This window comes from Macaca nemestrina, chromosome 5 (assembly GCF_043159975.1).
Source record: "Macaca nemestrina isolate mMacNem1 chromosome 5, mMacNem.hap1, whole genome shotgun sequence".
Lineage (NCBI taxonomy): Eukaryota > Metazoa > Chordata > Mammalia > Primates > Cercopithecidae > Macaca > Macaca nemestrina.
The window spans coordinates 146,063,875-146,089,602 of NC_092129.1; the positions used below are offsets into that span (position 1 = coordinate 146,063,875).

At 45.5% G+C, this 25,728-nt stretch overlaps 1 protein-coding gene across 2 annotated transcripts in view; it reads right to left on the bottom strand.

The window, feature by feature from the left end:
• The window catches only part of LOC105474529 (RAB44, member RAS oncogene family), a 36,397-nt gene extending 20,643 nt beyond the window's left edge, over positions 1-15,754 (bottom strand). For both annotated transcript variants that reach the window (XM_024790601.2, XM_071097136.1), the window contains exons 1-2: positions 15,461-15,754; positions 8,655-8,873 (exon numbers count right to left, since the gene is read on the bottom strand). In XM_024790601.2, the coding sequence (XP_024646369.2) occupies positions 8,655-8,861 (207 nt within the window). In that variant the 5' untranslated portion in view covers positions 8,862-8,873; positions 15,461-15,754. The remainder of the gene's footprint in view (positions 1-8,654; positions 8,874-15,460) is intronic.
• Positions 15,755-25,728: the final 9,974 nt, after the last annotated feature.

Sequence of the window (25,728 nt, forward strand, 5' to 3'; positions counted from 1 at the left end):
TTCTCTAGTTACTTTGTTTTCCTTTTTGTAAATTTCGTGTTTTTATCTGGGGCTGCACATGAATGATAAGTTATTCCCCATTGGTGGCAGCAGTGATGGTCTGGTCTAAACCAGCGATGGTCTTTATGTTCTATTTGGTGATCTCTGGGGGATGCATCATGGAGACCTAATGCCCGTTGGTTGAAAAATAACGGAAAAACTGGTTTGCTAATCGTTTTGTTGTTGTTGTTGTTTGTTTTTCTATTTGTGATCTCAAATTAGTGAAGAATTCCAGGCTGGGCACAGTGGTTCATGCTTGTAATCCCAGCACTTTGGGAGGCCGAGGCGGGCAGATCACTTGAGGTCAGGAGCTGGAGACCAGCCCCGCCAACATGGTGAAACCCCGTCTCTACTAAAAATACAAAAATTAGCCAGGCATGGGCGCCTGTAATCCCAGTCACTCGGGAGACTGAAGCAGGGGAATCACTTGAACCTGGGAGAAGGAGGTTGCAGTGAGCCAAGATTGCACCACTGCACTCTAGCCTGGGTGACAGAATGAGACTATATCTCAAAGAAAAATAATTTCGTATCCACTGGGAAGGAGAACAGCTGTTTGAGATCTGAGTTGGTGAGGTTTCATGTTGCTGTTCACTTTTTTTTTTTTTTTTTTTTTTTGAGACGGAGTCTCACTGTCATCCAGGCTGAAATGCAGTGGCGCAGTCTTGGCTCACTGCAACCTCCACCTCCCGAGTTCAACCTATTCTCCTGCCTCAGCCTCTTGAGTAGCTGGAACTACAGGTGCCTGCCACCACGCCCGGCTAATTTTTTGTATGTTTAGTAGAGACGGGGTTTCACCATGTTGGCCAAGCTGGTCTCAAACTCCAGACCTCAGGTGACCCACTCGCCTCAGCCTCCCAAACTGCTGGGATTACGGGCGTGAGCCACCATGACCAGCCTGCTATATTTACTTTTGATCTGTGGCTGGAACTGTAGAAATGAAGCAAGATACTCTCTGTGCGTCTGTATATCTATACATCTGCAATAGAAAGGCCTTTAACTCTTTTTTATTTTATTTATTTATTTTTTGAGACAGAGTCTCACTCAGGCTGGAATGCAGTGGCACAATCTCAGCTCCCCGCAACCTCCACCTCCTGGGTTCAAGCGATTCTCCTGCCTCAGCCTCTCAAGTAACTGGGATTACAGGCATGTACCACCACACCCGAAAGGTCTTTAACGCTTGTTGTCAGCGTGAAATACTCTTGTACATCTGGAAGGTATTAATAACTTAGTGTACTATGTCTCTTAAAGGAGTTCTGTGTTGATTAGTTTATAGAGACAAATAAGTGATTATATAAATCTAATGCTCCTAAAAATAACAGAAAATAACTGAAATTTGAATGCTTTAAATGTGTTAGACTTAAAACAATTCTTCTTAGAAATCGCTAGCTCAGAAAATTTTTCAGGAGCCAGGTCCATATAATTAACATGATTCTTTGAACAAATTATACTGGTTTAATAATTGTTTTGACAAAATACATATAATAGCTATCTGTCTTTTCTGTGCTTTATGTTAAGTATAATACAAGTATACATTCTGTTTTTCATAAGTCTATATTTATTTTCTGTGAAGAAACTAGTTAATCTACATTTCCTATACTTCTCATTTCAACTTTCAGATCAAACAAGTCAACTTTATCTTATGTTTAAGAGTATAAACATGTAAATTTGTGCCCCACTAAATTGATTAATTATTCTAACAAATAAATTTTGTATCAACAGTAATTATATTTTTTAGTGTGTCACCTTAACCACAATTTCCAAGATTCTTAGATAACTTTAGAATTTTGAATTAATATTGAAGTACATTAATTAATAAATAATTTTTGACTATCTGGATAATTTCTAAAACAAATTTAATACTGAAATATTGGTTGCTAATCATAATTTTAAGTTGATATATTTTTTACTTCTTATTTTCACATGCTAGAAAGTAGCTATATCTTTGGGTAATGTTAACAAATGAATTCATTATTTTCTGCTTTAAAAAGTTGTGCAGGCGGCCGGGCGCGGTGGCTCAAGCCTGTAATCCCAGCACTTTGGGAGGCCGAGACGGGCGGATCACGAGGTCAGGAGATCGAGACCATCCTGGCTAACACGGTGAAACCCCGTCTCTACTAAAAAATACAAAAAACTAGCCGGGCGAGGTGGCGGGTGCCTGTAGTCCCAGCTACTCGGGAAGCTGAGGCACTAGAATGGCATGAACCCGGAAGGCGGAGCTTGCAGTGAGCTAAGATCCGGCCACTGCACTCCAGCCTGGGCAACAGAGCGAGACTCCGTCTCAAAAAAAAAAAAAAATTGTGCAGGCTGGGTGAGGTGGCTCATGCCTGTAATCCTAGCACTTTGGGAGGCCAAGGCGGGGGGATCACCTGAGGTCAGGAGTTCAAGACCAGCCTGGCCAACATGGTGAAACCCCCCTCTCTACTAAAAACAGAAAACTTAGCCACACGAGGTAGTGTGTGCCTGTAATCCCAGCTACTCTACTCGGGAGGTTGAGGCAGGAGAATCACTTGATCTCAGGAGGCGGAGGTTACAGTAAGCCAAGATCACGCCACTGCACTCCAGCCTGGGCGAGAGAGGGAGACTCCATCTCAAAAAAAAAAAAAAATGTTGTGCAAAAGAAAGTGGTGGAGACTCAGATATTTGTATGCCCATATTCATAGCAGTATTATTCACAATCGCCAAAAGAATCCACCCAGGTGTTCACTGACAGATAAGAGGATAGACAAAAATGACATATACGTACAACGGAATATTATTTGGTCTTTAAAAAGAAGAACATTTGGACACATGCTATGATACAGATAAACCTTGAGGGCATTCTGCTAAGTGAAATACAACAGTCACTAAAAGACAAATACTGTATGATTACATTTCTATAAGGTACCTAGAGTAATCAAAGTTATAGAGACAGAAAGTAGAATAGGGATAGCCAGGGGTTGGAGAGAGGGAAGTATGGGAGTTAACTATTCAATGGGTGCAGAATTTCAGCTTGGCAAGATAAAAGAAGCATTGGAGATGACTGGGGAAATGGTGGTACAACATCGTGAATGTACTTAATGCCACTGAATAGTACATTTTAAAATAGTTAAAATGATAAATTTTCTGTTACATATATTTGACCACTTTCTTTTTAAGTTGTGTTAGGGATACTCAAGGCTGTAGAAAGTTGGCTTATGTGTATTTGTGAGCTTTGCTTGTCTGCTAAAATTCTTGTATAAGACAGTTCTCAATTATTTATCCTTAGTTCTTCCTATGAAGGAGGTTAATTACACTGGTTAAAAGTGCAATTAATACAGGCTGGGCATGGTGGCTCACACCTGTAATCCCAGCAGTTTGGGAGGCCTAGGCAGGTGGATCACTTGAGGTCAGGAGTTCAAGACCAGCTTGACCAACATGGTGAAACCCTGTCTCTACTAAAAATAGAAAAAATCTTCCTGGCATGGTGGCGGGCATCTGTAATTCCAGCTAACTGGGTGGCTGAGGCATGAGAATAGCTTGAACCCAGAAAGCAGAGGTTGCAGTGAGCTGAGATTGTGCCACTGCACTACAGCCTGGACAACAGAGCAAGACCCTGTCTCAAAACAACGGCAACAACAACAACAACAAAAGTTCAATTAACTACAGATGCTTGAGGCTTTGCTAGGAGCAATAGTGACAGAGAAACAAAACTTTGTCTGCAAGGAAAATGGGATGCATTGTTGTGTGAAAGTGTCTGGTTATTCTAGAAAATGAAAAAGGATAAAAAGGCAAAACTTGAATAGATATAGAATATTGTAGAAAGTTTGCTGAAAGAAAATTTTATTTGCCTTGATTTATAATGCCTGAGTCTGAAAATAAACTATGAAATGTATTAACATTTTGCCAAATTTGGCCCAGTTTTGATGGGCTTAAAAATTGATAATAAATAGGCTTGGCACAGTGGCTTACGCCTGTAATCCCAGCATTTTGCGAGGCCGAGGCGGGTGGATCACATGAGGTTAGGAGTTCAAGACCAGCCTGACCAACATAATGAAACCCATCTCTACTAAAAATAAAAATAAAAAAATAGCCGGACATGGTGGCAGGCGCCTGTAATCCCAGCTACTCAGGAGGCTGAGGCAGGGGAATCGTTTGAACCCAGGAGGCAGAGGTTACAGTGAGCCAAGATCACGCCATTGCACTCTAGCCTGGGCAACAAGAGTGAAACTGTCTCAAAAAATAAAAATAAAAATAAGTAAATACATAAAAATAAGTAAAAATAAATAAATAATAAATAAAAACTCATGAAAATTTTACAGCCACATGTTCTATTAATGCATAACTAGAATTTGGCTTTATCTCTACTAAAATAATAAATTGGTCTTAGAGCTCTTAGCAAGGGTTAAAAAGAGGCTACTGTTTAGCTTCTGTGTAAGCCTCCCAGATAACAGAGATTCCCTATCTCACCAGAATCATTTCCTCTGCTTTGTTTTGACCTTACTATGTCTTAAATTTTTTTTTAAAAAAGCAAAGGTATCTCCCTTATAAAAAAGCTATCTACTCTTGCAATCATATTACCTTCTTCCATATTTATTTCAAAATCTTTTATTTTATTATTACTTTGATTAAATAGATAACAAAGTAATATTTCTTGATCTCCCATGACCTCTTAATCTAGTGCCCAAATCTTCTCTAACGGCTCTTTTGATTTTGCCTTCCCAAGATTAGAGTCTAAATTTAGAAAAAAATACAATAAAAATTTGAAGATATCTTTCTCTATAGCTTTTAAATACTTCAACACTATTACAAGAACATCATGGGACGAACAATCAAATCAGAAGAGATGTTCAGGCTTTTCTAGGCTAAATTTTCATGGGCAAAGTGCTATTAATATCAATATTTCAGAAATTGCATGCTTTATGGGAAGGTCCTGGAGATTTCTCAATGATTGTGCTATTTATAATATGTTCTTTTTTTTTCTTTCTTGAGACAGGGTCTCACTCTGCCGCCCAGGCTAGAGTGCAGTGGTGTGATCATGGCTCACTGCAACCTTGACCTCCCAGGCTCAAGCAATCCTCCCACCTTAACCTCCCAAGTAGCTGGGACTACAGGTGCACACCACCACACCTGGCTAATTTTTTAAAACTTTTTATAGGATGGAATCTCGCCATATTGCCTAGGCTGGTCTTGAACTTCTGGGCTCAAGTGATCTTCCTGCCTTAGCCTCCCAAAGTCCTGGGATTACAAGCAGTATGTTTTTATCATCAGGGGAAACACTGATCAAACCGTTATGAAATAGTCGTGCATTGTACCCCAGGAGAGAATTTCACTCTCCTCCATTCTGATACTATTAGGTAGTGTAATAAATAACCACAGCCTTTCAGTCTCGTTACTGGACACTTTTCTCCTTTCCAATGCCTGCCTGATGTCTCTGTTATAAGCTGCAGGCCACAGATTGCATCTTCAACAAAGAAAAACAAACTCAAAGTCTAGAGAAAAAGGACTGTGCCAGGTTCTATGAACTATTTATGCTTCACTTGGTGTAGGCTTCCAAGCTGACAATGGATGACCTTCTGACTGAGCGAGTAGACTGAGAATTCCTACAACTGAGTCCAAAAGCAGACAGCTTACCCAAGATCCAGCAGAACAATAATTAATTACATGGTGTTGATTGAACAGCTGAAGGAAATCTAGTTACGGCTCTTTGTGGCAATACAGTTGATATTATTTTTTATTGTTCTACTTTAATAGATCTGTGAGGAAGTTCTTTCCTGGTCTTGAGCTGTCTCTAACCCTCAGTTTAGTAGATTATACTTTTTTTTTTTTTTTTTTTTTGAGACAGAGCCTCACTCTGTTACCCAGGCTGGAGTGCAGTGGCATCATCTCAGCTCACTGCAACATCCACCTCCCAGGTTGAAGCGATTCTTCTGCCTCAGCCTCCCAAGTAGCTAGGATTTCAGACACAAGCCACCATGCCTGACTAATTTTTGTATTTTTAGTAGAGATGGAGTTTCACCATGTTGGCCAGGCTAGTCAGGAACTCCTAATCTCAGGTGATCTGCCCGTCTCTGCCTCACAAAGTGCTGAGATTACAGGCGTGAGCCACGAAGCCCTGCCAGATTATACTTTTGTAAACTGAAATTCAGCGTTTCAAGTGGTATCTGAATCTCATTGATCCCCTCATGATTCAGAAACCAATACTTTTAAGCCTGGGCAACATGGAGCAACCCGCAACCCTACCTCTATAAAAAATACAAAACATCAGCTGGGCATGGTGGCGCATGTCTGTAGTCCCAGCTACTCAAGAGGCTGAGGCGAGAGGATCCCTTGAACCTAGGAGGCGGAGGTTGTAATGAGCCAAGATCGCACCATTGCACTCCAGCCTAGGTGACAGAGCACGACCCTGTCTAAAAAAAAAAAAAATTTACTTTTACAGACTCTCCTTACTTTTCATGGCAATATAATTATTTGCACGGGTTCAACAGAATCTGTCCTCCTTTTTTTTTTTTTTAATCAAGATATAATTGGATAAATCAATTGTGTAATCAAGGCCCTACCTGGAGTGTGTTTTATGGGATGTCGTCATTTAATCAGGTGTGACAAGCCTACTAGGAGGAATGCCCATGGAGTCAATCCCTACAAAACCCTACCAGGAAGCTGGCCTGGAACCCCATGGATTGCTTCCTGGCAGAAGAGGGACCTTAGAAAAATCAGGGACCTCAAGAAGAGAGGAAGTCATTTAAATTTACAGGTGATGCAAGTGACATCTGGTGACGAGAGTATCTTGGGCTTGCTTTTCTAGCCTTAGGATAGAAGTTGGGTGACCAACTCATCCTAGTTTTCCCAGGACTTTCCAATTTTAGCACTCAAAGTCCCATATCCCAGGTACTCCATTAGTCCTTGGAAAACTGGAACAGTTTGTCACTCAACTTCTATCCTAAGGCTACAGTTTGGGCAACATAGCAAGGTCTCATCTCTACAAAATTTTAAGAATCGGCCAGGCATAGTGGCATGTGCCTTTAGTCCTAGCTACTTGGGAGCCTGAGGCAAGAGGATCTCTTCAGCCCAGGAGCTTGAGGCTGCAGTGAGCTGTGACTGCACCACTGCACTCCATTCTGGGTAACAGAGTGAGATCCTATCCCTTAAAAAAAAAAAAAAAAAAAACCAACCTAAGATTATGTATGAAAGCTTCTAAACAGAAGCTAAAATGTCTCAATACTGTCTCTATTTGTAGGGCAAATTCAAAGAGACCCATGTTTAATTATATCCTTGTTGCTCCTATGGAAATAAGCCAATGTAATGACAGCAGCCTCTTATACATCAAGAAAATTTTAGAGATTATCTATGATCATAGAAAAATTATCTGGCCAGGTGCAGTTGCTCATGCCTGTAATCCCAGCACTTTGGGAGGCCAAGGCACGTGGATCACCTGAAGTCAGGAGTTCGAGACCAGCCTGGCCAACATGGTGAAACCCCGTCTCTACTAAAAATAAAAAAATTAGCCAGACGTGGTGGTGGGTGCAGGTAATCCCAGCTACTTGGGAGGCTGAAGCAGGGGAATCACTTGAACCTGGGAGGCAGAGGTTGCAGTGAGCTGAGATCATGCCTCTGAGATAGAGCTGAGAAGAAGGAAGGAAGGAAGGGAGGAAGGAAGGGAGGGAGGGAGGGAGGGAGGGAGGGGGAGGGGGAGGGGCGAGGGAGGGAGGGAAGGAGGAAATCTGAAACTTGGATATGAGGCAAAAAGAATGCTGGCACAACCCATTGTTTACCTTTCATGAAAAGTCCCAAACTTACTGAAGTTACTAGTAGAACAGATAGCCTGAAAGATTTATGGCCTGTTAGACATTAGCCATTTTAAGAATTTAACTCAGTAATTTCATCCTAATACTTTTCTGTCAAATTTCTGGCTTCTCAAATGCTCTTTGAACCAGTCATAACATCTTACTGGTTCCCCCACTCTTTTTTTTTTTTTTTTTTAGAGATGGAGTCTTGCTCTGTCACCCAGGCTGGAGTGTAATGGCACGATCTTGGCTCACTGCAACATCCGCTTCCTCGGGCTCAAGCAATTCTCATGCTTCAGCCTCCCAAGTAGCTGGGATTACAGGCACCCACCACCACGCCCGGCTAATTTTTGTATTTTTAGTAGAGACGGGGTTTCACCATGTTGGCCAGGGTGGTCTCGAACACCTGACCTCAAGTGATTTGCCCACCTCAGCCTCCCAAAGTGCTGGGATTACAGGCATGAGCCACAACACCTGGCCACCCTAAGACTCTTTACGGGGACACACAACCGTGGCTGATCTTATGTTTCATTGACGTTTACAGTCGTTGACATGGTTTGATTTCCAGGGCTCCGTCTGCTTCCCAAAATAAATGTCCTTGCTCAACGAGCCGAAAATTATAACATTTGCAAATTACTTATTTGGCTTAAAGTCCTTTTACTGGTTAAAAGACAAATGTTTCTGGAAAAGGGCAACACATAAAGCCTTACCAGTCATTTTCACATTAGTATAAACACATCCCTAGCATTTTCTGAGAGCTCTAAATGAGAGAAAGGGGCAGGGGTAGGCAAGCCTTGCCTTCCTGTGATGGGGGAGTGGGGGTGTCAGGAGCTGCGGAAAGGGGATTCAGAGTTCCAATGGGGGCCTTGGGCTCACCGCCAGGTCCTCGCGGGTGACAAAGCCCCTCTCCTTGGCACCGCAGTCCTGGAAGAAGGCCTGTAGTTCTGCCGCTGCCTGGGAGGACCAAGACTCTGGCTCTGGGGCCACCTCAGCATCTTCACCATCAGCCGCCTCTCTTGTCTGCCGCCGCCGGCTGGAGCCCAGCTTCCGGACTTTTCGAGATGTTCTCTGTCCTGTCTCCATGGTTCGTTGGCCCTGGGGACAGAGGAGTGAGGGGCACTGGGCTGCTGGACAGTCACACCCTCTCATGGCTCAAAACCTTCCCCTGGCTCCCATCACCTCTGGAAGAAAATCCACTGTGGCTGCCAAAGCCCGGCCTGATGGTGCCCCGCCGGGTCCTCTGACCTCGTCGCCCAGCCGCCTCACAGCCTCTCATCCATTCTGCTCAACGCCTTTGCCCTTTCTAAGTTTCTGCCTGGAATGCCCTTCTCCAGGCTATCCGCCTGCCCTCATCTCTTCAGGCTACTACTCAACTATCGAAGTCTTCTCTGACCATCAGAGAATTTATCCTCTTCACCCCATGCAGAATCTCTCCCATGTTTTGACCTGGAGGGTGGTTACGCAGGGTTTTCCAGGATCTAGCTGTCTGCAGGCCATAAGCAGCTTCCTGAGCCATCTCTCTGGTGACTCTTCTCACTCATTGACTCATCCCAGCTGCATCAGGGATCCTTCCACTGACGCCTCCTCCCTCTCTCAGCCTCACCTCTCCTCCAGCCTTTTTACTCCAGCACCATGTCTCTAGTCCTTCGACACACGCAGCATGGAATCAGTAGCGCCCCATGCGGCTGTTAGGGCCCCACATGATGTGGCCTCAGCTTCATCCACCCCACCCCTGTGCCCTTGGGGTCCATGGCAACACTATTGAACCACTCATGGCTCCTAGAATTCCTGATTCCCTCCCACCCTGCTCCCTTTGCCCCAAACTCCACAACTCTCTCACTCCCTTACATAGTTAACACCTTTTGCTTCCTCACTTTACAGGCTGCCTCCTCCAAGAAGCCTTCCCTGCAGTCACCCCGCATTCAAGTTGGGCTCAGTGCCCCCTTGTCTGCGACCCTGCTGTGGTTTGAATGTGTTCCCCAAAGTTCATGTGTCGGAAACCTGACCCCAATGAGGCAGTGTTGGGCGGTGGGGCCTGGTGGGAATTGTTTGGGTCATGGGGGCACCATCCTCATGAATGGATGAATGCCATTATTGCAAAAGTGAGTTCCTTATAAAAGGATGGACTCAGACCCTCATGCTCTCTGTCGTCCTTCTGCCTTCCACCATGGGAAGACACCACAAGAAGGCCCACGCCAGATTCTGCCTCCTCAGTCTTGAACTTTCTAGCCTCCAGAACGATGAGGAAATACATTTCTGTTCTATGTAAATTTCCCATTCTATGGTATCCGCTATAGCTGTACAAAACAGACCAAGGCAGGCCCCATGCTGCCCCGGCTGTGGATAACACTGTTTATCGAGGTCCATACTGCTCCCCGCCCCTTAGCACATGTTAGGTGCTCAAGTAAGGGGCGTCAAATTCATCATTCATTCACCAGTCACTGAATGTCTTAGTTCAGTCAGTCAATTGATAAGGATTTGGATGGTTGGGGATTCATCCAGGCGAGACCCCTGGGATGAGGAAAAGAGAGGCTGTGGTCTGGAAGGGATAAAGTCTGAGCCTGCCTTGGGGGAACAAGTCTGGGGCCCATAAAGCTATGGGATGAGAAGGACTTGATGTCCAGACAGGGCAGCTTCCTGCAGGTGGTGAGACTTGTGCAGGTTCTACAGGAGGCATGTAGGATATGGAAGCAGTAAACAGTGTGTGTGAAGGAATCGAGGCAGAAGAGCAAGGCTCATGCCCAGGAGATGGAGGAGACATCTCCCCTGGGCGTTCTCTGTTGACGCTGAAGGCCACAGACAGGCTGGGTGGAGTGGTGCGAGGGCTCTGCTTTAGGCATCATGGGCTCATTCCAGGGGGTCATTCCACAGCCTCCCCTTGGGCAAGCTTCCCATGGGGAACTGCACCGGCTGCACAGAACTTGGATGAAGCAATTTCTTATCCTGAGGAGGCCCCAAACTTCAAACAGAAGTACATTCTCTCTCTCTCTCTCTCTCTCTCTCTCTCTCTCTCTTTCTCTGCCCTCAAAGTCTGTTTCAGAAGCAGTTTTTTTTTTTTTTTTCTGAGACGGAGTCTCGCTCTGTCGCCCAGGCTGGAGGGCAGTGACACGATCTCAGCTCACTGCAAGCTCCACCTCCTGGGTTCACGCCATTCTCCTGCCTCAGCCTCCCAAGTAGCTGGGACTACAGGCGCCTGCCACCTCGCCCGGCTAACTTTTTGTATTTTTGGTAGAGATGGGGTTTCACCGTGTTAGCCAGGATGGTCTCGATCTCCTGACCTCGTGATCCGCCTGTCTTAGGCGTGAGCCACCTCTCCCGGCCATCAGATGCAGTTTTAAGATCATAAATGTAAAACCACAGTGGTGTGCTGGGGCTTGTGAGGGCCGACTATGCACACCTCTTCCTATCTCGGCAGCTTGGAATCAGCCACTGTGGGAGTATTGGTACCATGGGAATCAGCAAATGCTATGAATCAGGTCTCCTGCCCCCACCAAAGAACAGTAACCAGCACACCTCTTCTGAAGACTTCATCTGCCCCAACCCTTCCCACCCTCTGTCATGCACATAAGCAACAACCATTTACCGAGCGCCAACTGAATGCCAGTACAGTGCTAAGCAGGCCCGCCACAATCCATATGTTTCCTTTAAGCAAATTAAGAAAAGATATTTCCTGCTGGCAGACACAGCCCAGTGCCAGGGCTCATGGTTTAACAAGTGGAATGTGGACTGGATTCCAGTCCCCATGCACCTCCTTGGCTGGGCATCCTTGTGCAGGACACCCCTGCACACCCCAGCAGAGTCTCTGGCCCTCCAGGTAGAGGTGTGACTAACTCCTGGTCTCCCCTGGGGGACCTCACAGCCTCGTGCAGGAGACACAAACATAATTACAGTGTAGCACAGAAGGAGCAGCACACCTGTGTGTCAGGTGCTGGGAGAGCACTGAAAAAGGAGCAACTCACTGATCAGGGTGTCAGAGAGGGCTTCCTGGGGGAGGTGACATAGCTTAGCAGTGAGCTCCAGGGCAGGAGAGATTATACTTAACCCTGATGCCCTCATATATGCGCAGCCTTGCTTAGGATATGTACTGGGCTCTCAACCCACTTCCTCTGCTGACTCACTGTCCCCAGAATGTGGAATGTTCTAACAGACAACTGAATAGAATCAGAAAATATCAGGGCCAGACACAGTGGCTCACACCTGTAATCCTAACACTTTGGGAGGCCAAGGCGGGTGGATCACTTGAAGCCAGGAGTTTGAGACCAGCCTGGGCAACATGGTGAAACTCCATCTCTACCAAAACCAGAAAATTAGCCAGGCATGGTGGCGTGCACTTCAAGTCGTAGCTACTAGGGAGGTTGAGGAGGGAGAATCCCTTGAGCCCAAGAGGCAGAGGTTGCAGTGAGCCAAGATTACACCGCTGCACTCTAGCCTAGGCAACAGAGCGAGACACTGTCTCAAAAAAAAAAAAAAAAGTCTTTCTACTAAAAAACATGGAGGCTAAAAAGCCAAGAATGAGGAGTAAGATTCTAGGGGTTAGAATAGGGAAGTCCCCATGCTAATCTAACTGGCCTTCACCCGGTATCTCTCACCCCTAATTCACCCCATGTTGCCCCATGGAAATAATGACCACATAGACACCCCTCCTTGGGTCTAGAGGCCTTCCACACCTAGAGAGGCCTTCCACACCTAGAAAGTCACCATCTATCTCCATTCCCCATCCCCCTAAGAGGGAAGCCCCTTCCTTCCATGGGCCGATGACCCTTCTTCAGTGGCTAATAGGGTTTGGCCTAGCAGTTCCAGCCTTGTAGGTTACACTCAAAGACAGACTCCCTGTAGAATAGAAGGAGATTAAGAAACAAAACAACAACAAAATAAGCTGGGCATGGTGGCCTGTAATCTCAGTACTTTGGGAGGCTGAGGCAAGAGGATCACTTGAGCCCAGGAGTTCAAGACCAGCCTGGGCAACATAGCGAGACCCTGTCTCTACAAAATAAAATAAAACTAGCTGGGCTTGGTGGTGTGTCTGCAGTCCTAGCTACTTGGGAGGCTGAGATGGGAGGATCACTTGAACCCAGGAGGTCAAAGCTACAGTGAGCTATGATTCACCACTGCACTCCAGCTGGGGCGACAGAGTGAGATTCTGTCTCAAAAAAATAAAAAAGGAAAAATAAAAGAAAGAGTCACTGAGCCTCAGTACTAGAAGAGGGTCAGTCCCACTCTCTTGACCTGGAGTTGCAGAAAAGGAGGCTCATGAGAGAAAGTGACTTCCAGTCCCATTGCTGTGAAGTCAGACAGGCCTCTGCTTCTCCCAGCTCTGCTGCCCATGGGCTGTACAACCTTAGGGAAGTCAATCAGCGTCTCTGTGCCTGAGCTTCCTCACTGGAAACTTAGGACTAATAGCTCTCACACAGGGTTGCTATGAGGGTTAGGCAAGATAATTAAAGTTGAAACATCAGTTCCCATTTCCCAGGATGGCCCACCTCCCTTTCCAGATTCACTTTCTCTTAGCACTTGTCACCTTCCCAGAATAGAGAGCCTTTTGCTCATTTTTGTTGTAAATTTTCCTTCTCCTTATGCTGATACAGAGGCCTCACCTGAGTAGGGAGTTGACCATTCTGTTCACTGCTCTATCCCAAGAGCCTAGAACAGCGCTTGGCACACAGTTGGTACTCTGTAAATATTTGCTGAATATATGATCCACATAAAGCACTTTGGAGTGTGCTTGGCATCCGTGACTACCGGGTAAAGGTAGCAATGACAACAGTGGTGATGACATTGATAAAGTTGAATTCTATTTGAGGCACATAAAAGCCAGGTTCCATGCAGATACAATTGATCCCATTTGACAAATGAGGAAACTGAGGGAGGTTCCAAGAGGCAGAGTGACCTGCCCAAGCCGTGATGTCAGTGGTAGAACTACACCGGATTCTGCTTTTCTGGTTGGTCATGAGATGGACTTCCCCAAGGCTACATCATGGAGAGGTGGCTCTTCCCTGGGCAGAAGGCCCCTCTGGGGATGACAAATGCCCAGTGGAGTAGCCCTGAGCGGGACAAGGGCTTTGGAGCAGGGTGGGCGTTGACAGGCTTGGCTCCTGTGGTGACGCCCAGTGTCTCGTGTACTTCTGGTGATGGAGATAACACGGCCAAGGGAGCAAGATAAGATTCCCTGTGCAGAAGCCTCCGGAAGCAAAGTCCACTGTGATATGAGTGTCACATCACAGCCTACCGAGCTCCCACAAGTGTAGGAAGTAAGAATCCTGGAAGAAATTCCCTGCAGCCACATCCTAGGACATGTGGTGTTCTTGACATTCCTTTCTGGGAGTTCCTAGCCCAGCTGCACCTCCACAGCCCATTTCCAGAAGTCCACTTGCATTATATAAGGAAATAGCACCTTCCAGATACCTCGTCTGCCCCACCCCAGCATCTGCCCTCTCTGCCAGTCAATCCTTCTCTCCAGGAGGGGCATTCAGCCACCTGCTCCTTGCCTGTCAGGTGGTCTGGGGCAGGAAGGCAGCAGATGCCCTCCAGCCATCACCACCTCAAAATCAGTCACTTGTCACCATCAGGTGGGATGGTGCGCTCACCCCTTGTGCCTTCATATTCAGATCCCTGACAGCACCCCACGGCCTGACAGCATACCCTAAAAACAGCCTGTGTCCCTTTTAGGCCAGGCCTAGTCCCTCAGAGACAGTAAGGACATCCTTCAGTCAATCCACAAAAGTACACATGCAAACGTGCACGCACACACACCCTCCTCGGCCATCACCCTCACCCTCCACTCCCTCACCGTCAGCCTCTCGGTCAGACACAGCACCCCTCATGGCCATTCCATCATTCCATTCTGCATGTGCAAGTGCCGTCGCCCAGCACACATCCCTCCGAGTCAGCCAGCAGGGCCACCCTGCCAGCGCCCTTCTCCTCCACCACTTTCCCCTTAGTGCATCCTCATGCCTCACATCGTTAAGAGTGGGGGACCCCTTCATGGCTAGGACACACATACAGCCCCTCAGCATGATCACCTCTCCCCACATCCCTCACCTAAGAAATCGCATAAAGCTTGAAGCCAAACATGAGAGCAAATGAATCCCACTCCCAAGCATCCAGGGGAATCCACTCCCACTGTGGTATTCTGTGAGGCAGCAGGCACCACAGGCTGCCCACCAGGAAGTAGAAGCCAGAGAAGAAGGGTGGGGTGGGGCAGTGGCAGATTACAACCTGGCATGGGCCCTGCCTGGGGCCTCCGGGTGTCCATCACTGTCTCACCAAAGAGTGCTTAGAACTGGGCCTGCTGTGCACTCAGCTGGCTTCAATAGCTATAAATAATAGCCATACTCGCTAAACCCCAATTGCCCAAGTCGGTGGGCCTGAGAGACCACCTAGTGTCTTGTTCCAGTCTACTTATCCTCACTTCTCCCCTCCTAATAGAGAAACTGAGGCTCTGAGAAACCAGGTGCTTGCCGCAGCTTGCACAGCCATTTACGGGTGGTGATGCACCCTAGCTTCCTGCCCAAGTGCCTTCCCATCCCCTCCCTTAGACCACGCAGAGAGCTCCAAATGCAGGGGAAAAGAGGGCTCTGCCCCTTGCACCCTTGACATAGAAGCTAAACAGGGACCCCAGCTCCCTCCCCCATCCTCATCCTTCCAAAGAAAAAGAAGCATTGCAACCTTGGGATGGCTCCTACCTCTCAAAGGCTCCCAGTGGAACACGCAGCCCTGGGCTCTGGGACCTGGTGGTGGGGTGACTGCTGCCCTACAGAGCCCACGAGCTCTAGAACTGTTAACAGTCTTGTCTTGCTTAATCGCCCTTTCCGTTCCCCAGCGAGCCAATCTCTGTGCTCATCTACAGGACTTCCTGTGGAAGCGACCACTGGCAGCCCTTTCACAATTTTGCCTGGCACCCCCAGGCATCCCTGCCCTGATTGGTGTCTTGAAGTGGAGAATGCTGGAGCTGGCAGGGAGGCCTTCCTAAACAGAGGCTCCGAAGAGTGAGATGGACTGCTCAAGATCACCTAGCCCTTAGTGGCACAGCCAGGACTGGGCCTGAGTCTCTGGTTGCCAAGGCAATGCCTTATCCCAGACAGCAGCAGGTTGATGAGCCCAGCCGTGGCTGAAGCTAAGTATCTCAGATGCCCCAGGAGAACTGCCCACCCTGCCTCACTTCAGGCCCTCACTCTCAGACAGTGTCTTTGAGCCTCAGGGGAGGCTTTATATCTAAATCACCTTTTAGGGAACAATCTAATCTGATACCAAAATACATTGTAGAGCTACAGCCATCAGAATGGTGTGGAATTGGAGCATGACTATAGATGGATGAATCAGTGGAACAGAATAATGAATAGACAGAAATAGACTTGAATATCTGTAGGAATTTAGTGTATCATAAAGGCATCATTTCAAATCATTGGAGAAGAGATAGTTTATTCAATAAACTGTGTTGGGAGAATGGGCTAGGTACCTGCAAAAAACAAAGTTAGAGCTCTAACTCTAAAAGCATTCCAGATGGATAAAAGCATAAGCATTTTAAAAATCAAAATCACACAATTATATGTTGTTTGGGATTTACTTCAAAAGTATTGAAGAGTGGGGAGAATAGGTAGGACATAGATTAAACAAGACTGGCTCTGGCCCTGTTCTGATCCCTGCTGGAATTGATGAGGGTACCGCGGGCTCATTATGTTCTTCTACTTTTCTGTATGTTTGAACAAATGCCATAAGAAATCATGGCATAGTTCATTTGCCATGGTTGCAGAAGAAGGAGGGAAAGAAAAGGAAGAAAGAAGGGTGGGAAGGAAGGAAGGAAGGAAGGAAGGAAGGAAGGAAGGAAGGAAGGAAGGAAGGAAGGAAGGAAGGAAGGAAGGGAGGGAGGGAGGGAGGGAGGGAGGGAGGGAGGGAGGGGGGAAGGAAGAAAGAGAGAGAAAGAAAAAAGAAAGAAAGAAGAAAAAAGAAAGAAAGAAAGAAAGAAAGAAAGAAAGAAAGAGAAAGAAAGAGAGAAAGAAAGAGAAAGAAAGCAAAGAAAGAAAGAAAGAAAGATCTGTCATGGGATAGCCTGGGTGTGGTGGCTCATGCCTGTAATCCCAGCACTTTGAGAGGCTGAGGCAGGAGGATCGCCTGAGCCCAGGAATTCAAGACCAGTCTGGACAACATGGTGAGACTCCGTCTCTATTAAAAAAAAAAGAAGAAGAAGAAGAAGGAGAAGAAGGAGGAGAAGAGGAGAAGGAGAAGGAGGAGGAGGAAGAAGAAGAAGAGAAAGAAGAAAAAAAAGGGAAGAAAGAGATCATGGGATAATTTTTAAATAATCTTCGATTAGGCAAGGCCCTTCCAGATATATCACAAAGCATTAGAAGCCACAAAAGAAAATATTGAGTCATTCAACCATACGGAAACTTTTTAAAAATAAATAAAACTGAATGGCAATAAAAGGTCACCATTGACAAGTCAAGTCAAAAGGCAAATAAACTGTGAAAAAATACTCACATATCATAGAAAATAAGTTAATTTCCTCCCTCGGTAAAGAACTCCTACAGATCAATGAAAGACCAATAATGCATTAGAGAAACTGGCACCATATATGAATAAATAATCCATGGAAAAATAAATATCAATGGATTTAAACATATGAAAAATGTTTATAAAAATAATACATTGAGATATCAATGTAGTTTTATTCAGCTATTCAATTAGTAAGACCAAAAAAGTGATATACTATATCATAAAGGATGTAGGAAGCACATTCACACAATATTGGCAGGAATATAAACTGGTACACCTTTTATGAAAAGAAATGTATAATATCTGTCAACATTTAAAATGCAAAAATCTTTCTACCCAGCAATTTCACTTTCAGTCATTGGTTCCACAGATGATATACAATATGACAGTATGGAAGGATATTCATTACAGCATTGTCTGTAGTAGCAGAGGATTGGAAATGATCTAAATTTCCATCAGTAGGGAGCTGGTTAAAAGAGCTCTGATACATCCGAACATTGGCATACTCTGCACCCGCGAAGAAAATGAGAAAGATCCAGGTGAACTGATATGGAATGACCTTCAAGATATTGTGTCATATGAAAAAAGTAGGTGCAGAACAGTGAGGATAGTGTGCTTTTTATGAAGAAAAAAGTGTATGTGTGTGTATGAAATATATGCAATAGATAAGGGCCGTGATATAGTTAGGTTTTATGTCCTCATCCAAATCTCATCTCGAATTATAATCCCTATGTGTCAAAGGAGGGAAGTGTTTGGATTATGGGAGCAGTTTCCCCCATGCTGTTCTTGTAACAGTGAGTGAATTCTCACGAGATCTGATGGTTTTATAAATGGCAGTTTTTCCTGCGCTTATATAATTTCTTCCCCTGCTGCCATGTGAAGAAGGTCCTTGCTTCCCCTTCACCTTCCACCGTGATTGTAAGTCTCCCGAGGCCTCCCCAGCCATGTGGAACTGTGAGTTCATTAAACCTCTTTCCTTTGTAAATTACCCAGTTTCCAGTATTTCTTTATAGCAGTGTGAAAATGGACTAATACAGGCCAGGTGAGGTGGCTCACGCCTGTAATCCCAGCACTTTCAGAGGCTGAGGCAGGCGGATTGCTTGAGCCCAGGAGTTAAAGACCAGCCTGGGCAACAAGGTGAAACTTTGTCTCTATAAAAAAATAAAATTAGCCAGGCATGGTGGCGCATGACCGTAGTACCAGCTACTCAGGAAGCCAAGGTGGGAGGATCGCCTGAGTGCTGGAGGTCCAGGCTGCACTGAGCTCTGATTGCACCACTGCACTCCAGCCTGGGTGGCAGAGTGAGGTCCTGTCTCAAAAAAAGAAAAATAATAGATAAGCACACACATTCATATGTTTGTAAATGCATAGAATATTTCTGACAGGATATACAAGAAACTAGTCAGAGTTGGGCTGGATAGAAGTGTTGGGATGGAGGAGGGGGGCAGATTTATATTTCACTCTTTACTTTTAATGTATTTTATGTTTTTACTATCTGTGTACATTACCTATTCAAAAAGAAACTTAAAAATAGTGTGTACATATACAAAGAGAGACTGATGAAGGAAACATGGTAAAATGTTAACATTTAGGAACAATGGTAAAGGGTATATGGGGATTATTTTATTACATTTGCAACTTTTCTGGATGTATAAGATTATTTCAAAACAAAAAGTTTTTAAAATTAACAAATTTAATTTATAAAAAAATGAATATTATCACAACCAACTATCTGAGGACATTGATACTCAGAGAGTTTCTGAGGCTTTATTGAACTAAATAAGCACTCATTTATTTATTATTATTATTATTTTTGAGACACGGTCTCACTCTGTTGCTTAGGCTAGAGTGCAATGGCACAGTCACAGCTCACTGCAGCCTCCCGGGCTCAAGTGATCCTTACACCTCAGCCTCCCAAGTACCTGGGATTATAAACATGCACCACCACACCCAGCTAATTATTGTATTTTTAGTAGAGATAGGGGTTTCACCATGTTGTCCAGACTGGTCTGGAATTCCTGGACTCGAGTGATCCACCCGCCTCGGCCTCCCAAAGTACTGGGATTACAGGCACAAGCTACCGCACCCGGCTTATTTATTCAACAAATGTTTATTAAGCACTTCTAGGTGCTGGACACTGTGCTACGAAATACAAAATGTAGGAAGTGTAGAATAAGAAAATGTAGAAAACATGAAAATGTAGAAAACTGTAGGGAAAACAAGCCATATGTAATATAATGCCAAACAGTGGTAATTGTTTTGAAGAAAAGCAAAGCAGACAAGGGCTAGAATGGTGGTGGGAGGTGTATTTTAGATGAGGTGCTCGGGGGAGGCCTGAGGAGGTGATGCTGGAAAGAACAAGTGAGAAACAAGATCTGGAAGAAGAGGGCAGAGGGGCCCCGAGGCAGGAGCAGGCTTTGTGTGCAAGAGAAACAGTGAGGAGAGCCCCGTGGCGGGAGCACGCGGGGGAGGGAAGTGCGGGCGGGCGGCGGAGATGGAGACAGAGGTAACAGGCAGGACCCGTAGACCATATGGGCCCATTTGGAGGGCGACACGAACCGACTTAGGTTTGAAAGGGATCCCCTCCCCGCCCCCCGCTGCTTTCATTCTGGAGAAGAGACTGTACTAGGCAAAAGCAGCAGCAGGGAGACCCGTGAGGAGTTAACACAATCCAGACAAGAGACAGTTGCTTGGAGGGCAGGGGTGGAGGTCATGATGAAAGGTGGCTGGACTCAGGATATGTACTGAAAATAGGACCAATAGGGCTTGCTGCTGTATTTGGGCAAATGCAACAAATCCAGGACCTTCATTCCAGCAAAGGACTCTCTCCACTCCTATAAAAACAGAGTGAGGTTGGATTTTTAAGACCCAGCCCTCAGGATCTCAAGGCATCCTCAGTTTATTTGTCTCCCAACCCTCACGGGCCCTGCTCCCCACCATGGAAATAAAAGGGACATGGAGAAGGCAAGAGTGGTCACACCCTCTCGGGTGCAGCCAGAGTGCCAAGGAGTCCTGCAAGTGGTGAGAACTCAGCTTGGCCTTGTCCTCGGCACCAGCACCAGGGAAAAAACCTGCCAGGACATACCAAGTGCTAGGGAAAAAATTAGATCCAGGCACGTTTGGAAACGATGGCGCTAACTGAAAAATACAGTGTTACTGAACTGAAAAAACACTGTGCTCAGAACTAGGTTTTGCAAAAATAGAATCAATGGACAAGGATCAAGAGCAGTGAAACTGTTTTACAATTAGGAAAGTTTTCACACTCACTAATTTTTAATTCCTTACAAGTGCTTGAAGACTCTTCACAGCTTGTTAAATCCTGAAGCAAGATATTCTCCATTCTAGGGCCCTGCAGTGAGAGCTGAGGTGCAAGCTAGGACCTGAGCCTCCCTGCCTCCAGCTACTGGCTCCAAAATAGCTCAAGAAGCTTAGGCAGGTGGGCAGTCCCACAGAAAACCAGGGTCAGGGAGCTTGCTTCAAAGCTGCATTTGGGTAGCGCTTTACGTAAGATTGAGAAAACCTAAATTACATCAAAGACTGAGGAGGTGCACAGAAACAGATAGGTCCCTGCAAGCCTCCTCTTAGAACTGTCACAGCGGCAATGACCCTGGGCGAGGCACTTCCCCTTTCTGGTGTATTGAGCAGGCAGTGTGATCTGGAGTCATCAGCATGGACATTCTGGCCCCTCACCACTTCCTAGGGCCATGAGCTTTGGTAGATATGGATCTGTGTTCACCTAAAGCTTTGGTAGATAATTCCTGGCAGGCTAATGATTTCCCACCTCAAATGTCTTCATCCCTCTGGTTTTCTTCAGCATTACAGGAATTTGTTCCACCCCGTGAGGAGCAATCTGGACTAGGCCCTGGAGGCAGCCCTATCAGTGATGGACAGTGTCCATAGATACGTAGCCTAGGTAGCCAGATAAGTACTCCAGAGAGAAAATTGTAGGGTATGTTCCACACGGTTTCCTTGAGGCTCCCTAGCAGGTTTAAGCCCCAGTTGCACACAGTGGAACTTGTTCACTGACAGCTTTATTGGCCTTCTCCTTTCTCACATTCTCTACTTTCCTGCTGTGCCTCCAGGGACTACCTCCCAGGTAATCCACCTGCACACAAGTCCTTGTCTCAAGTTGTTTGGGGAGTAGGGGTGGTGGGGGTGACTAAGACAGTTTCCAGAAATGGCAGAAGCAGGATGGGCTTCTGAAAACAGAAGTCACCAGTGAAGTGACAACGTGGACCCAAATGCTGGTGGTGAGTAAGGTGGTGATAACCCTTGGCAGACTACAGCATCACAATGTCCACAATGTGTGTAGTGGGTTGGTAAGAGGCACAGGTAAAAATTTCAGGAGCAACATTGACTTATGCCATAAGTCTAACACCTGAAAGATACAGGGCAATAGTAATGATAAGGATTGTGGGGTTGGTTGGCTTTTGTTATTTGCCCTAGAAGCCTTGAAGAAAGACAACTCAGGGTATGTTGTGAAGACAGGAGAACTCCATAACAGCATTCTAAACGACCCTTATCTCTCATGGCCCAAGAGTAGGCTGTGCTGAAAATCAGGCCCAGGATCTGATTGTAAAAGGGATGAAGTTTCAAGAGAGACTAAAAGCACAGCCTCAGCAGACCAGGGTCAGAATTCTGATAGGGAAAGAATGGGGCACTAGGACTTGTATGGAGATATTTGGATAGATGCACTTGAGAAGCTTGTACCCTCAGCTTCCTTGAGCCTTCTAGGCCTGTAGAAGGACCCCTTCCTTTACTAGAGAACAATCTCCCATAACCTAAAGACCATGCTAAGGACTCACCTGAGGTGGATGTCTCACAAGGTGATGCTTATCTTCCTCAAGATCCTTCCCTCCTGCCCTCACTGCCTCTAGACCAGGATCAAAAAACATTTTCTTAAAGGGCAAGAGAGTAAATATTTTAGATTTGCAGGCCATGTGGTCTCTGTTGCAACTATTCGATTCTACTTTTGCTCTTAAAACGACAGTGCAAAAACAACCATGGACAATAGGTAAACAAATAGGTGTGTGTACATTCCAATAAAACTTTATATACAAAAACAGGCAGCTGGTGCATGAACTATGGTTTGCCTACCCCTGTTCTAGACCAGAAATTAGGGTCAGGTCTTACCATTGCCCAAGCAGGAAAGTATATAGTCCCCATTGCTGGAGGAAATAGCTTATTCACAATAAAAACTACAGGTCTGGTTGATATATATTAGTAGGAACAGGAAAACACATATAGGAAGAGATCTTGAGGATGTGGGACTGGGGCCGGGGGGAGCTGAGGAATACAAAGCTAGATAAACAGGGTTTTATGGAGGGACCCTTCTTTTGACTCGGAATTTAACATCCTGGCGAGACCTCTGGAGCTGGTCTTAACACACTACTGAATTGATCCTTAAGGTTTAGACACAATGATGGCTGACAGTCAGCGAGGTAGCAATGCTGAAACAGCCTTGGAAGAGTACTAATGAGGGATTAGAAGGCTCAGAGAGGAGGGTCCAAAAGGCCTTCCTTTTGCAAAGCAATAAAGAAGTGCCTAGTGAAAGGAGCTCAGTGCTGGTTGTCCTCCATAGCCCAGGTTGACGGAGGAGATACTCCCATGGAATGCCATGGCCACTGTCAATGGAGACATTAAGGTTCTGGAAGAGCAGAGACCATATAGGGCCACTTAATCATCAGAGGCAAGGTGGACACAATTACAATGACAGGCAGCAAGGCCTGAATGGTGACCAGGGTTCCTTGATCTGCAGGGCTCTGCAGCAGTGGAGTCCCTAGGGCAAGAGAGCTGAGCATTTAATGAGAGTCTTGCCTGACTTAACCACAAAAATCAAGGGTGAGTGATCAGAGGCTGATGTCACCTGCCGAGATAGAAAATTGCAATATCTTACCTAGTTTCCAGCATTGAGCCAGTTCTGACCCAGGACACACTGATGGAAGAGAAAGATCCATAATGCCACTATAAATATATAAAATAAATGTTTCCTTGATTCTTCCCGAAAGTGCCCTCTGGCTATTTACCAGAATAGCTGTACAGTGTGGAACAGGGAATAACCAGATCATTTGAGGTCTGTTAGATAAAAGGTCTGAGCTTTCATTGCTTCCAGGTGACCCAAAATGCCATTATAGCCTCCTTTTAGAGAGGGAGGCCATAGAAGGCCAGATGATAAATAGAGTTCTAGCCAAGCTCATCTCCCAATGAGTCGGTGGACCTACTCTATGGTTATTTCCTAGCCCTTGAGTGCAAATTGGGATGCATAACTTCGCAGATGGCAGAACTCTCACATTCTGCCACATTCTCACATTCTCTGTCATCTGTGGAATAAGAGCCATTATGGAAAGAAAGACTAAGTAGAAGTCTCTAAAATTATCCCGCTGGTCAAGGTCGTAAATCAGAAGTAATAGCATATCCCAGGTGGGTAGAAATTAGTGATACCCTCAGAGACTTAAAGGATACTGAGGTGGTCCCTATAGTATCTCCATTGGTTCCACCCCATACTGCCCCTGTAAAAACCAACTGAAGCATGGTGATTGGTGATTATCCACGTGGCAGCCCTAATCACAGCCATGATCAGATACAGTATCCTTACTATAATGGTCTACACAGCCTCTGATGGTAAGAAGCCAATACTACAACAAGTGTGTTCTTTCCAATCCATGCCAGGAAAGGGGATCAAAAGGGGTTCACATCCACTTTCCCTACAACAATTTAGAGATCTATCAAATTTGTAAAGTTTTAAGTGGTCAAATAAACTGGGGCATTGCTGGGTCATTCCCTCTGTGGTAAAGGACAACTTAGTGTATCTTGCACCTCTTACCACTTTTTTTCTCTTTTTTTTTGTTATTATACTTTAAGTTCTAGGGTACATGTGCACAATGTGCAGGTTTGACACATAGGTATACACGTGCCATGTTGTTTTGCTGCATCCATCAACTCGTCATTTACATTAGGTATTTCTCCTAATGCTATCCCTCCCCCAGCCCCCTACCCCCTCTTACCACTTTTTAATTTGGATTTCAGAGGCAGTGTACTAAAGACCACTCCAGCCCATTTATTGGATGATCTGGTAAGCTGCCATGTTTAAGCGGTGGCTGGAGCGAGAGAGGGTTCTGGAACAGGTGCAGGCTATGGGACAAGCACTTGGGTCACACGCCCCAGCGTATGCCCTGGTCCTGGACTTTTATCTGTGGAGAAGCAGACAGTGTGAAGTCCCTGGAAGTCCCCTCGGGCGGGGAGAGTCTCGTTTCAGAACTCTATGATTCTAGTAGAAAGCTCTGCCCTGTGCAGCAGAGAATTATTCCACATTTGAAAAGTCGTTCTGGGCCAAATTGCAGTATTGGGAGCAAATAAATGATTATTGTTTTAAGCCACTCAGTCTTGGGGTGGTTAATTATTAATAGATAACCAGAAGATGCATGTAACAGTACCTTGTTCTTTCGAATGTTGGACAACTTTCCACTATATAAATATACCACAATTTGCATATCTATTCTGTTAGAGACATTTCAGTTATTTCTAGCTTGGGTCTGTTAAGAATAATGCTGCTGGAAACATTCTTTTTGTTTTTTCTTTTTTTTTCCTTTTTGAGAGGGACAGACAAGGTCTCACTCTGTTGCCTAGGCTGGAGTGCTGTGCTGCAGTCAGGGCTCACCGCAGCCTCGACTTCCCAAGCTCCTCAAGTGATCCTCACACCTCAGCCTCCCAAGTAGCTGGGACTACAGGCACCCTCCGCCACGCCTGGCTATTTTTTTTTTTTTTTTTTGTAGAGATAGAGTCTCACTATGTTGCCCAAACTGGTCTCAAACTCCTGGACTCAAGTCCTCCTCATGCCTCAGCCTCCCAAAGTGCTGGGATTATAGGTGTGAGTCACTGTGTAGAACATTCTTACGTGTCTTTCAGTGGAAATATGAACTCATTTCTCTCGAGAACAGATCTAGGAATAGAATTACTGGGTCATGAGGTAGCCATGAAGGTAGGCATCTTTAGAAGATATTGTCAAACAGTTTGTATTTATTTATTTATTTATTTGAGATGAATCTCACTCTGTCACCCTGGAAGAGGCTGGAGTACAGTGGTGTGATCTCAGCTGACTGCAACTTCTGCCTCTTGGGTTCAAGCGATCCTCCCACCTCAGCCTCGCAAGTAGCTGGGATTACAAGCGTGCACCACCATGCCCAGCTAATTTTTGTATTTTTAGTAGAGACAGGGATTTCACCATGTTGGCCAGGCTGGTCCCAAACTCTTGACCTCAAGTGATCTGCCTGCCTCAGCCTCCCAAAGTGCTGGGATTATAGGTGTGAGCCACTGCACCTGGCCCAAACAGTTTTTTAAATAAGAGCTCCAATTGCTCTACAACCTTGTCAACACTTGGCATTGTCAGTCTTTTTAATTTTAGTCATTCTGGTAAGTATATGGTGGTATCTTATTGTGGTATCTTAATTTGCATTTATCTGAT